The 14,749-nt window shown below is 43.2% G+C and overlaps 1 protein-coding gene across 3 annotated transcripts in view; it reads right to left on the bottom strand.

Annotated features, from left to right (window-relative positions):
* Positions 1-14,749, bottom strand: part of mcrip2 (MAPK regulated corepressor interacting protein 2) — a 119,886-nt gene continuing 105,137 nt past the window's right edge. Inside the window, exons 4-5 of one of the 3 annotated variants that reach the window (XM_041206716.1) lie at positions 6,160-6,270; positions 1-251 (exon numbers count right to left, since the gene is read on the bottom strand). In XM_041206716.1, coding sequence (XP_041062650.1) covers positions 214-251; positions 6,160-6,270 — 149 coding nt within the window. In that variant the 3' untranslated portion in view covers positions 1-213. Of the gene's footprint in view, positions 252-1,909; positions 2,317-4,705; positions 5,008-6,159; positions 6,271-14,749 lie in introns of those variants that run through there. The other 2 variants (XM_041206714.1, XM_041206715.1) reach the window with 2 other exon arrangements.

Raw genomic sequence — 14,749 nt, 5'->3', positions numbered from 1 at the left:
AACACTTGGATTTTTTTTATTTTATTTCCTTTCAGCTTAATCATCCAGCTTGATTTATTTTTACACATACACAGGCTCAGAAGAGATGCAAGTTCACTTTTAAGAGTCACACCTGGACTGTGGTTTGGTCACACTCTTGTCCTCTGGCTTCCAGTCAGGACAGGGCGAGTTTTCAAACACTGGACCTCTCTCCAGAGTTCTGTCTCATTCAGTTCACTGATTTAACCATTGCAATCCTTCCCTTTTCCAACCTTTAGTTATGGTGTAAGAAAATAGAACTCGTTGCATAGTTAGAAAAACATTAATGACACACTGCTCAGCTTGCTACGAGGATGATTCAGTCACCCAGCCAAATCCCCACACTGACCCTGTACACACTGAATACAGTACCCCACCTACTGTGGCAGTGGAAGATTTAGAATTCATTTAATCTTCTGTCCACCTTAAAAATTAAAACTAGGTGCAATCTTCATCCGTTGCCACGTTATGTTATGTCCTAAGAAGGGTATCTAATCCTTTTTCCTGTGGATGCCCTGTCCCTCTACACCTCCATCCTCCACCAGGATGGTCTGGGGGCTTTCCGCTTCTTCCTTGAACAGAGGCCGCCTGCCTGAACTTGTTCTCTCATTGAACAATTTTGCCTTTAATTTGTCTCACTTTCTCCAAATGAAAGCTGTGGCTATTGATACCTGCATGGGTCCCAGTTCTGCCTGTCTTTTTGTGGATTATGTGGAACATTCCTAGTTCTAGTCCTACTCAGGCCCCCTCCCACAACACTCTTTTCAGTATATCAATGACTGTATCAGTGCCGCTTCATGCTCTCGTCTGGACCTGGACAAATTTGTCGATTTTGCTTCCAATTTCCACACACCGTTTATCTTCACATGGTCCATCTCTAACACTCCCTTCCTTGACACCATTGTCTCCATTTCTGGTGATACTGTCTACCAATATCCATTACAATCCCACTGACTCCCACAGCTTCCTTGACTACGGCTCCTCACACCCTGCTTCTTGTAAGGACCCCATCCCATTCTCCCAGTTCCTCCAGCTCCATTGCATCTGTTCCAATGATGCTAACTTCCAGAACAGTGCTTCTGACACATCTTCCATTTTCCTTAACCGAGGTTTCCCCCCCACTGTGGTTGACAGGGTCTTCAACCGTGTCCAACCCATCTCCCGTACCTCTGCCCTCACCCCTTCCCCTCCCAGAACCACGATAGGGTCCCTCTTGTCCTCATTTTTCACCCTACCAGCCTTCACATTGCAAAGATCATTCTCTGCCAACTCCAGCATGATGCCACCATCAAACACACCCTCCCCCTCATCCTCCCTCCACCCCGTCCCATCAGCATTTTGTAGGGATCGCTCCTCATCCCCTTCCCACAGCACCTTCCCATGCAATCACAGAGGGTTAACACCTGCCCCTTTAACTCCTCCCTCCTCACCTTCCAAGGTCCCAAACACTCCTTTTAGATGAAGCAACACTCAGTTTGCTCTACTGTATTCGCTGTTCTCAATGCAGTCTCCTCTACATTGGGGAGATTAAACGCAGACTGAGTGACCGCTTTGCAGAACACCTTTGCTCAGTCTGCAAGCATGACCCAGACTTTCCTGTCACTTGCCATTTCAACATACCATCTTGCTCTGATGCCCACATGTCCATCCTTGGCCTGCTGTAATGTTCCAGTGAAGCCCAACACAAACTGGAGGAACAGAACCTCATCTTACAATTAGGCACTTTACAGCCTTCCGGACTTAACATTGAATTCAACAACTTCAGATCATGAACTCTGTCTTCCGTCTTTATCCTTTTTTTATCCAATTTTAAAAGTTTTATTTTTTTTTATATTTTTAATTTTTTTAAAAATCCTTTTTCCCCAAACAGGACCATCTGTTACTTGTTTCTAAGTTGTGCTTTCACAGAGTGTTGACCCTTGTTCTGCTATTAACACATTCTGCTATCTTACCTTTATGCCACTATCAGCACCTTCTTTAGTCATTAACACTCCCTTTGTCTTGTGTCCATGACAACTTTGTCAATCTCTGGGCTATTACCTATCCCTAACCTATTTTGCTCCATCTGCTGTACCCCCTCTTAAACAGTATTAAATTAATCACATTTCTACATCTCTTTAGCTCTGAAGAGATATATGGACTCGAAATGTTAACTCTCTCTCTCTCTCCACAGATGCTGCCAGACCTGCTGAGTTTTTCCAACATTTTCTGTTTGTGTCCAATCCGACATGGTTAAGGGTACACCATCCGTCCCACAGACACATTTAAGGGATCCTGTACTGTATTTTGACAGAGCATCTATTAAGCAAATGAAAATCCCAATTAAAATGATGCCCTGTTTCTTTTGTGAAGAGTTATCTCATCACACCATAGTGCAAACAAGTGGTAACATGGGGGGTTTCTGTACCATTTTCTACAGTTTAGCTCCTTTGGTTCAGAGCTGGGATTCTTCCTGTTAGACAGCCCAGTGCCAGGAATGCCAAAGGCAGCAGGCCATACATCCCAATTAATGATCATCTCATAGGGCAGTGGTGATGAAGCAAAACCCTGAACTGAACCCAGCTGAAGTGGATTAGTGTCATTGGTGTGGGCTGGGGCTGTGCATTCAACCCCAGGCTTTAAAGGCAAAACTACAGGGCTGGAAACAGAGATGTCAAAGAAATTGAATAGCTTGACTAGGATTCTAGAAAAATCACACTCATTCCCCCCAGCACAGCAGAGCACCCCACTGGAGGTTGTTTTAGAAAGTGAAAATGTAAATATTATCTAAACAGAGGCCTGCTTGCAGCTACTTTCTGTTCACTCAGGAAGACTACAGAAATAAAGCAGGAGGCTAATGGAAGGAAAGCAAGAAACATCCTGAGGAGGTGGCTTGGGATAAGTGGGCTGTTTAAATGTTCTCTTTGTTAAGTACGACATGCTAAGAAGCTCATCAGGCCCATATGCAAGGGGACATCTAAAATCTAAAAATAAACCCCCTATGAGTGGGGCTGAGCCACCACTTCCCTTGATTGGTCTGCAGTCTTATGAATGCTATCAGAAAGCCATGTTGTGATTGGTAGTTTGAAGTGCTAGTTGAGCTGTCTACCCAGAATGCTGTCTGTCATTGGCTCCTCAGCTTGACTGGGCATTAAGGCAGGGGTGAATAAGGTGATATTAGTACATCAAAAAGTGTTTGCCACAGTAGGTGCCTTTTAAAATCACATTTACCACCCTCATTTACTAACATTGGAACTCCCAGAATACTGTAAACATCTCCCAAATATAGCTTCAGTTGCTTGGAGCATCTGAACCACATGCTCAAGAACAGGAGTGCAGAGAACTGAATCTGTACATTAAAATGAAGGAAGAGTGAGACCTGAGAGAGACCAAGATCTGATTAAGCTCATATTGCACTAGATAATGGATGATCTGTCTGCATTTACAATCAGCAACAAACTGACACTGCCTCATTAACTGAGGCTTCAAGAGTTTTAACATTCCTAAATAGTTTCTGACGAGTCCACCAGTGCTTCTGAATCATTTTATCAATGATAGGTGTCCTTTTAAACAGCCCCTCCCAGTCTGCTCAGTGTCACCCACCCTCTGCATAGCAAGTGCCAGCACCACACAGGACAAAATCCTCCTATCTGATAATGCTCTTCCTGTATCATCAGGAATAATAAGATGGCCCCCAATCTTGCCCCCAGCGGGGGCCTTGTTTGAATACAGATCCTTGTGAAGAACAGTTACCTGTTCGAGTGTGTGCTGTTCACTAATGCTTATTACAAGCATGCAAGAGGCCTGCTTATAGCTCACATTTGAGACCTGTTCGAGGGTGACTACTAACTGACTGACAGCTACTTCTCTATGGACTGGCATTAGAGAGGTTAACCACCACCCCCTCCCATCCCCAACCCTCCACCCTGGAGACAGACAGGTCCTTCTGTCCCCTCTCCCCATAGACACTGCCCCCAAGGAATTGAGGTGACAGAAGAAGGTTGTTCTGCTGGAGCAGTGATGAAGGGTGACCAACTGCCACTACTTCAATTCCAGTCCTCAACGACTTGATAACAAGATGGTAGTGAGAGGAGTGTGAAACCCTTTGTCATAGAGGAAGCTGTTACCATGGCAAGGGTGGGCTGCAAATCTGCTCTCACCTCTGTAGCAACACAGGCAGTGTGCTTAAAATCACCTGATGCTCGCTGGATGTGTATTGGGGGAGGGGGTGGCAGAAGAAGTAAACATGATTCATTGAAAACACTTCACATTTCAAAACCACTCTATACTGTAGCATAAGCAAAACTGGAATTTCTTGCTTGCTGCTGATCTTGAGATAGCACAAAACAGGTTGGAAAATGAAAACTAAATTCCTGTAGAGGAAGGATGAATTTTAGTGGCATGTCGTCTCCTTGGGGGAGGGGTGCAGTTTTTAAGTAGCTGCTGTTCCTTGATCTGCCCTGAGTGAGATGGGAGCATGCATTCCCAATCAAGGGCCTGTGAGATAACCAATTAATGGCCCCGGGCACGTTTTTTTGGTGCTTTTCTCCATTCCACTCAAGTCACAAGGTGGGTAGCTGTATCTTGGGCCTAGGTACTCCAGGATGTCATTCAATGTATGCTGGTACAGACAGAGCACATAATGACCCTTTAAGAATAAAATGAAAAATATCTTCTGAAACATTATGTAAAGACATTTCTGGTGGTCTTGCTTACAGACTTGCTGCTTTATTGCTCAAAGGTGAGAGAATTTCATCCATTCGAAGCTGAGAAGTCAAAGGTCAACGGTCACTGTAGAGAGTCCCAGTTGATCCAGATTTTACAAAAAAAATGTCTTCACTGTGCACGAATCACAGAGTAGGGAGAGATCTGAAGAAGTCCAAGTGTTAACTGGCTGCTGACCCTCTGCCCTGTAAAAGGAGGCCGTTCCTGACTGACTTTAGGACGAGTTCTGGATATTGGCCAAGAACTGCTTTGCCCACCACTCTTCGAGATCGATCGGGACAAAGTCTGGGAAACAAAGCGGGCAACATTTTAACGCAGAGCACCTCCTGAAACAGTGCAGGGATCCCAGGAGACTTGTGTGCACAAGTAACCCCTCACTTACACTTTCATGATATTTTTTCATTTATATCAACACTCCCAGAGCAGGTACAGCACGGATTAGATAGCAGCGCTCTGATCACTAATAATTCATCACAATCACCATTCTTCACTTGTAAGCTCCATGGGTCATGAATTCAGCAAATTGCCCACAGAGGGCAGCAAAGCCACACCTGATTCAGTGCAGTGGCTTTGCGCATGCACATTCCCAGCTAGGGCCACTATCACAATCAGGATTACCCTAACCAAAATTTCCCCTCTCCACCCCTACTGCAACCCCAGCTCAGATCAGCTAATTCAGCACAGACTGCAGACTTCAACCAGGGTGGTCCTGGGCTATGTTTCAGCTACAGGCTGGATAAACTAGCTAAGGGGCCACTAACTCTCAATGGAATTATTCCTCAAGATTTTATTACATGACCTCATCTTGTTATTTAAGCTGTCTCCAATAGTTTTATAACTAATAAACATTAAGTGTTAAAACAAATTGGAATAAAACACAATCCATTTTAATTCTTGTGCCAGTCATGGCTCAATGGGTAGCACTCTCATCTGAGTCAGAAGATTGTGTTCAAGTCCCACTCTCGACATTTGAGCCCATTATCCAGGCTAACACTTCCAGTGCAGTACTGAAGGAGTCCTGCACTGTTGGAGGTGCCGTCTTTAGATCAGATGTTAGTGACCAAGAGATGAATCTTTAAAGGACCGCCACCTGCAAGTTTCCCTCCAAGTCACACGCCACGCTGACTTGGAACTATATTGCCATTCCTTCACTGGCGCTGGGTCAAAATCCTGGAACTCCTGCCCTAACAGCACTGTGGGTGTAGCTGCACCTCATGGACTGCAGCAATTCGAGGTAGCAGCTCGCCGCCACCACCTCAGGGGAAATTAGAGATCAGTGATAAATGCTGGCCTTACCAGTGATGCTTACAATGCTCAGGAATATTTTTATAAATCCTGGATATTCCAGGACAATCCTGGAGGGTTGGCAAAGCCTGGACAAACATCCACCCCTCTATAAAAAAAGTCTATATATTCAAAGTTACCACTAGAACCTACTCTTCAAGTTCTGGTTTGGTGTTTTCTCCACGTATTGCACCGGCCCATGAGCGCACTGCCCATTCTCCAGTTGCTGACTGGCTCCAAGCTCTTCTTCCACCTGCTGCCATGCTGGGAAAGAGAAAAGGACAGGATTTCAATCACTGAGAATTACACACAAATGGTGGGAGGCAATATTACGCGAAACAGAAGTGGGATATCTATATACCCAGGATACATGACATAGCTGTGATCTACAGGACAAAGAAAGGAAGAAAAAAAACTTGGATTTAAATAGCACCTTTCACCATCCCAAAGACTTTAGAGTTAATTAAGTACTTTTTGATTTGCAGTCACTGTTGCAGGAGCCAATTTTCACACAGAAAGTTCCACAAACAGCAGCAAGATAAGCATTCTGATTTCATGATGTTGGCTGAGGGATAAATATTGATCTAAGCACCATGAAGAACTTCCCTGCTGTTTTTTTAAATATTGCCGTGGGATCTTTTTCATCCATCTGAAAGAGAAGATGGGACTTTGGTTTAACGTCTCATCCAAAAAACGGCACTTTAGGCAATGTAGCATTCTCTTCATACCGCACTGAAGTATCCGCATCGATTTGATGCTCGTGTGAGTGTTACTGACTGAGCCAAGGTTGACACTGAAGTAAAGCACCGAGGAGAGAGAACGGGAGAGAGAGAGACTGACTTGAGCACTCTCAAATCAGAGCAGCTCCCAAAAATGACAACCATGCAAATGTCCAGATTAGAATGACACAGCAGAGAAGGCCATTCAGCCCATCATGCCAGCTCTTTGGCAGATCTATTCAGCTTGTCCCACTCTCCCAATAGTCCTGCAAGTTACACAGGCTCTGTTTATTTCTCACTTGTGCATTCAAGTCTCCTAACTGTAATGTCTTTTAGTGATATCTGGAACCTTCCAATGTTGTGAAAGATCCTTCAAGGACAGCCAGCTTCTGGGACTTCTGAGAACCAGACTTCCAAGGACTGTGCACCACACCTTAGTAAGGACATATTGGCATTGAAAGTGTGGCCCAGGTTTAGCAGAACGATATCTGGATTCCAAGGGTTAAATTATGAGAATATTACAATATAGGGTCATATTCCTTGGAATTTATAAGGTTAAGAATTGATTTGGTAAATTTTCAAGATATCGAAGGGGATCTGTTAGGGTAGATAGAAACTATTACCACTGTTTGGGGAGTCTAGGACCAGGGCACGCAAGTCTAAAAATTGGAGCCAGATCATTCAGGAGTGAAATTTAGAAAGACTTCTACACACTAAGGGTGATAGAAGTTTGGAACACTCTTCTGCAAATAGCAATGGATGATGATCAATTGTAAATTTCAATCTGAGATTGATAGACTTGTTATTCAAAGATATCACAGGATAGGAGGGAAAGGCGGGCACATGGAGTTAGAATGCAGATCAGCCATGATCTCACCAAATGGCGGAGAGGCTTGAGGGGTTAATTGGCCTCTTCCTGTTGCTATGTCCCAGTCTGTTCTGAATTTGCTGCTCCAGTTGCAATAATCAGAGATGCTCCCAAATACTTGGACTCCTCCCTATCAGTGAGATGTTCAGGACAGATAGCCCCAGGCAGGCTCTATAACAGAGAATTTTTTAAGTCTGTATTTTCATATCTATCTTCCAGTATAAAACAACGAGCACTCAAAATGAAAAAAACCCACATGACTTTCCTCTGTTACCAGAATTACCAGTGACCTATTAAACTTCTAAATAAAATTATTTATTGCTCAAGGTTTAATAATTAAACTGAGAATCTGTAATTAATGACACAGGTGCTCTAGTTCAATTGCTTGATTGTAATATTTTTCTTAGATGTTTTCCTCAAGTTCAGCGTCACTGATCACTCCCATAAGCAGACCTCATGTCCCCTACAATCCTGCCCAATATCCAATTGGTCAGTCCAGGAATCAAATAGAGAAACCTTGTCATAAAAACAGAAAATGCTGGAAAAACACAACAAGTCTGACAGGCCTCTTGAGTGTGACTTCCTATTGAGTGAACCATAATGTTGTTAACCAGTCTGTTATGTGGTACTTTGTCAATACTTTCTTAAAATCTACAGAGACAACATCCATCACATTTCCTTCATCAACTTTTTCTGTTACTTCAAAAAATTCAATTAGATCATGCTTGATAAATCTGCCCTTTACAAATCCCTGCTGGCTATCCTTAATTAATCAAATTTCTCTAAGTGCCTGTTGATTTTTTTCCCCAATTATTGTTTCTAAACTTTATCCACCATGTAAAAGCGGTGCCAGCAGCAAGAATGAGAAAGACCAACTAGCAGGGAGGATAAAAAAGCAGTGACATAGAAACTAGGAGCAGGAGTAGGCCATTCAGCCCTTCGAGCCTGCTCCCCCATTCAATATGATCATGGCTGATCCTCTATCTCAATGCTATATTCCCACTTTCTCTCCATACTCCTTGATGCCCCTAATATCCAAAAGTTTATCAATTTCTTGAATATACTCAGTGACCCAGCCTCCACAGCCTTCTGTGGCAGAGAATTTCACCCTCTGAGTGAAGAAATTTTTCCTTATCTCATTCCTAAATGGCCTGCCCCACATCCTGAGACTGTGGCCCTTGGTTCTAGACTCCCCAACCAGTGGAAACATCCTCCCTACATCCAGTCTGTCTAGCCTTGATAGAATTTTATACGTTTCAATCAGATTCCCCCTCATTCTTCTGAACTCTAGTGAATACTGCCCCAGTTGAACCAATCTCTCCTTATACGACAGTCTTGCCATTCCCAGTATCAGTCTAACGAACCTTCACTGCACTCCCTCTCTGGCAAGTATATCCTTTCTTAGGTAGGGAGACCAAAACTGCACACAGTACTCCAGGTGTGGTCTCATCAAGGCCCTGTATAACTGCAGTAAGGCATCCCTGCTTATGAACTCAAATCCTCTCGCAATGAAGGCCAACATACCATTTGCCTTCCTAATTGCTAGCTGCACTCACCTGTTTACTTTCATTGACTGGAGGACAAGGATACCCAGATCCCTTTGTACATCCACATTTCCCAATATATCACCATTTAAATAATACTCTGCCTTTCTGTTTTTCACATCGAAGCGTATAACTTCACATTTATCCACGTTATACTGCATCTGCCATTTGTTTTCCCCCACATACAATTTGTCTAAATCACCCTGAAGCTTTCTTGCATCCTCCTCACAACCCTGTCCAGTTTTGTGTCATCAGCAAACTTGGAAATATTTGGTTCCCTCATCCAAGTCATTTATATATATTGTGAATAGCTGGGGCCCAAGCACTGATCCCTGCGGTACACCATTAGTCACTGCCTGCCACCGGGAAAAAGACTCATTTATTCCCACTCTGTGTTTCTGGTCTGTCAACCAATTCTCAATCCATGTCAGTATATTATCCCCAATCCTCTGTGCTTTAATTTTGCCCACTAGCCTCTTATGTGGGACCTTATCAAAAGCCTTCTTGAAATCCAAATACACCACATCCACTGGTTCTCCCTTATCTATCCTACTAGTTAGATCCTCAAAAAACTCCAGTAGATTAGTTAAGCTTGATTTCCCTTTCATAAACCCATGCTGACTTTGTCTAATCCCGTTAATGCTTTCCAAATGTTCTGTTACATCTTTTAGTATAGACTCTAGCATTTTCCCCACTACTAATGTTAGGTTAACGGGTCTGCAATTCTCTGTTTTTTCTCTCCATCCTTTTTTAAATAGTGGGGTTACATTTGCCACCCTCCAATTTGTAGGAACTACTCCAGAGTCTATAGAATTTTGGAAGATAACCACCAATGCATCCAATATTTCAAGGACCATTTCCTTTAGGATGTAGATTATCAGGCCCTGGGGATTTTTCAGCCTTTAATTTCTCTAGCACCATGTTTTTTTCCTAATACTGATTTTCTTCAACTCCTCCCTCTCATTAGACCCTTGGTTCCCTAACATTTCTGGGAAATTATTTGTGTCCTCTTTTGTGAAGACAGAGCCAAAATATGTGTTCAATTCTTCTGCCGTTTCTTTGTTCCCCATTATAATTTCCCCCGTCTCTGACTGTAAGGGACCTACATTTGTCTTTGCTAATCTTTTTCTCTTCACATTCTTATAGAAGCTTTACAGTCAGTTTTTATGTTCCCTGCAAGCTTTCTCTCATACTCCATTTTCCCCTTCTTGATCAATCTTTTTGTCCACTTTTGCTGAATACTAAATTGCTTCCTATTCTCAGACTTGCTGCTTTTTCTGGCAATTTTATATATCTCTTTGTATCTAATACCAGCCCTGATTTCTTTTGTAAGCCAAGGTTGAGCCACCTTTACTGTTTTATTTTTGCACCAGACAGGAATGAATAATTGTTGTAATTCATGCATACGTTCCTTAAATATTGGCCATTGCCTATCCACTGTCAGTCCTTTTAGTAGGGTTCCCCAATCCATCATTGCCAACTTGCGCCTCATACCCTCGTAGTTCCCGTTATTTAGATTCAGGACTCAATTTCGGATTCAACTTCTTCACTCTCCATCCCAATGAACAATTCTATCATTTTATGGTCGCTCTTCCCCAAGGGACCCTGCACAACACGACTGTAATTAATCCTTTCTCATTGCACAATACCCAGTCTAGGATAGCCTGCTCTCCAGTTGGTTCCTCAACATGTTGGTCTAAGAAACCATCACGTATACATCCAGGAAATCCTCCCCCACAGTATATTGCTAGTTTGGTTTGTCCAATCAATATGTAGATTAAAGTCACCCAAGATTACAGTTGTACCCTTATTGCACGTGTCTCTAATTTTCTGCTTTAACGCCTTCCCTTACATCTCCGTTACTATTTGGGGGCCTATAGACAACCCCCACCAAGGTTTTCTGCCCCTTGGTGTTTCTTATCTCCACTCAAACAGATTCTACATCATGATTTTCCGAACCAATATTCTTCCTTACAATTGCATTGATTTCCTCCTTTACTAATAATGCTACCACTTCCTTTCTCTATTTGTCTGTCCTTCCTAAATACTGAATATCTCTGGATGTTCAGTTCCCATCCTTGGTCACCCTGCAGCCATGTCTCTGTAATTGTAACTATATCATAACTGTTTATATCTATTTGCACTGTTAATTCATCTACCTTATTGCAAATGCTCCGCGCATTAAGATACAATGCCTTTAGACTTGTCTTTTTAACCTTGTTAGTCATCTTAGCTTTATTTTTCACTATGACCCCATTTGTTTTTTGCCCTTGTTTTTCTGTCTTCCACTTTTGCTTCTTTCTTTTGTTTCTATCCTTGTTTCTCCCTCCTCAGGTTCCCATCCCCCTGCCATTCTAGTTTAAATCCTCCCCGACAGCACTAGCAAACACCTTCCCTGTCCCGTCCCATCCCCGCCTGAGGACATTGGTCCCAGTCCTGCCCAGATGCAACCCGTCCTGTTTGTACTGGTCCCACCTTCCCCAGAACCGGTCCCAATGCCCCAGGAATCTGAATCCCTCCCCGCTACACCATTTCTTCAGCCACATATTCATCTGATATATCCTATTGTTTCTACTCTCACTTGCACGTGGCACTGGTAGTAATCCTGAGATTACTAACTTTGATTTCCTACTTCTTAATTTATGTCCTAACTCCTTACATTCAGCTCGTAGGATCTCATCCTTTTTTTTTTGGCCCATGTTGTTGTACCAATATGTACCACGACCACCGACTGTTTACCCTTTCCCTTCAGAATGCTCTGCGGCCTATCTGAGACATCCTTGACCCTAGCACCAGGAAGGCAATATACCATCCTGGAGTCTCTTTTGCGGCTGCAGAAATGCCTGTCTGTTCCCCTTACTATTGAATACCCTATCACTATAGCCCTGCCACTCTTCTTCCTCCCTTCTTGTGCAGCAAAGCCACCAGTGGTGCCATGGACTTGGCTCCTGCTGTTTTCCCCCAAGAAGTTGTCTCCCCCATCAGTATTCAAAACAGTATATCTGTTAGAGAGGGGGACGGCCACAGGGAGCTCCTGTCCTGCCTGCCTGCCTTCCTCTACTCTGCCTGTTCAGTCTTTACCCGCGATGTGACTACCTCATTGAATGTGCTGTTGATGATAATATCAGCATCGCAGATGCTCCACAGTGAATCCACCCGCAGCTCCAGCTCCGAAATGCGGTTATCCAGTAGCTGCAGCTGGACACACTTCCTGCACACATGGTCGCCAGTAACACTGGAACTGTCCATGACTTCCCACATAGCACAGGAGGAGCATATAATGTGTACGAGCTCTGCTTCCATGACTTTCCTTTAGATTAAACTCGTTAGTTACTCCCTTTAGAGAATACTAATTATGCTATGGGCCTTATTCCACTCCAAACACTCCCACTATACAGTCCTAAGTCCTCACTGCAGCAATTTAATTAGTAGAAAAAGAAGTAGAAGTACTCACCTGACCCCTGCATTACGTCACTTTTTGAACCGTGATGTCTTCGCACCACTTTCAGCCCCTAGTCCAGCTCCCGCTCTTTTTAAATCTCCGCTCTGACTTTCAGCTCCCGCTCTTTTTAAATCTTACCAAGGCCGGTCCCAATGTCCCAGAAATCTGAATCCCTCCCCGCTACACCATTTCTTCAGCCACATATTCACCTGATATATCCTATTGTTTCTACTCTCACTCGCATGTGGCACTGGTAGTAATCCTGAGATTACTACCTTTGATTTCCTACTTTTTAATTTATGTCCTAACTCCTTACATTCAGCTCGAAGGACCTCATCCTTTTTTTTTGGCCTATGTTGTTGTACCAATATGTACCACGACCACCGACTGTTCACCCTTTCCCTTCAGAATGCCCTGCAGCCTCTCTGAGATATCCTTGATCCTAGCACCAGGAAGGCAATATACCATCCTGGAGTCTCTTTTGCAGCTCTGTGAGACCACTGGGCGACAGCAGGTGTGCAGGTTTGGAGCCCACTGGCTGCATTCGAAAAAATCTTAGTGCAACGCCAAAGTAGGTAAATGATTGGTTGCTGAGCATTTTTCTCTTTACTTTCTCTAAATTAAGTATTCATTCAAATTAGGTGCCGGGAAATTAAAAATATTCAATCAGGGTTCATATAACAGTAAGTAAATTAATAAGTGTATAAACACCGAGTAGGTCTAGAGGTATTCATTAAAATTAAGAGTTTATGCAGGGTACTAACTAGGAACAGAGTTTATTTTAAACATCATGGATGGGCATCTGAGACCTATTGCTTGAGATTCCTGCGCCATGTGGGAACTTCAGGACATTTGATGCCTCTTGCTCCAGTTGCTCCAGCACAAGCTCAGAATTTCCAAGTTTGAGGGGAAGATGCAGTCACTGCAGAGCATCAGGGATGTTACGCTGATGACTCTTACCTAAATGTTCCCCCACAGAAACTTGGTCCAACCTCGTTTCCCAGCAGCAGATCCAGCAGTGCTCCTTTCTAGTTGGCCAAGAACGTACTAATTTAGGAAGTTCTCCTTTACACATTTCACAAATTCTTCTCCCTCCTTACCCTTTACTCTAACATTATCTCAAATCGATATTTGAGGAGGAGTGGGTCCTATTAGGGAAAAAGAGGGTGATACATGCTTAGGGGCGCAGGGCTAGTCTAGAATACTTATCGGCGCTTACTAAGGAAGAGGGTTCTGACAAAATATTAGTAGAAGCAGAGATAGTGGAGGCAATTAATAGTGTAAGAAATTGAAAGGGAGGAGGTAAGGCTGGCTATGCATAAGGTAGATACGTCACCTGGTCTGGATGACTCGCATTCCAAGTTGCTAAAAGTAGTAGGGGTGGAAATAGCGGAATGCCTTGAATTTGTGTTTCAATCTTCCCCAGATATGGGGGAGGTGCCAGAGGATTTGAAAGTGGCAAATATGTAACCCATATTTAAGAAAGGGACAGTCTCAGCAACTACAGGCCAGTTAGTTTATCAGAGGTGGGTACGGCTTTGGAAACTATAATCAGGGAAAAATCAATCAGCACTTGGAGAGGTTTGATTAGAGAGACAGCATGGATTTATAAAAGGCAGATTGTGCTTGACTAATATAATTGATTTTTTTGTTGCAGTAACAGAAGGTTGAAGGGAATACAGTGGATGTCAACTATGTGGATTTTAGGAAAGTGACAAAGTACCACATAAAAGGCTGGTTAATAAAACTGAAGTTTATGGAATAGGAGGGTCAGTATCCAATTGGATAAAAAATTGGCTTAAGGGCAGAAAATGATGAGTCATGATAGATGGTTGCTTTTTGGACTGAATGGTGGTAGACAGCAGTGTTCCCCAGGGGTCAATACTAGGACAATTGTTTTTTTCTGCTATATATAAATGACTTGGATCTGAAAATACAAGGTAAATTTCAAAATTTGCTGATGATACCAAACTTGGAGTAGAGACAAACAGCAGGACAATACAAATCACATGCAACAGGAGATAGATAGGCTAGCGGAATGCACAGACAGGTGGCAGATGGAATGGAGAAGTGTGAAGTGATACATTTGCATAGAAGGTATAGGGAGAGGCAATATACACCTAATCGTACAATTTTAAAGAATGTGCAGGAACAGAGGGACCTGGGGGTA

Source organism: Carcharodon carcharias, chromosome 15 (genome assembly GCF_017639515.1).
Source record: "Carcharodon carcharias isolate sCarCar2 chromosome 15, sCarCar2.pri, whole genome shotgun sequence".
Classification (NCBI taxonomy): domain Eukaryota; kingdom Metazoa; phylum Chordata; class Chondrichthyes; order Lamniformes; family Lamnidae; genus Carcharodon; species Carcharodon carcharias.
The sequence above is the reverse complement of the archived record's forward strand: the minus strand, read 5'-3'. Positions and strand labels throughout refer to the sequence as shown.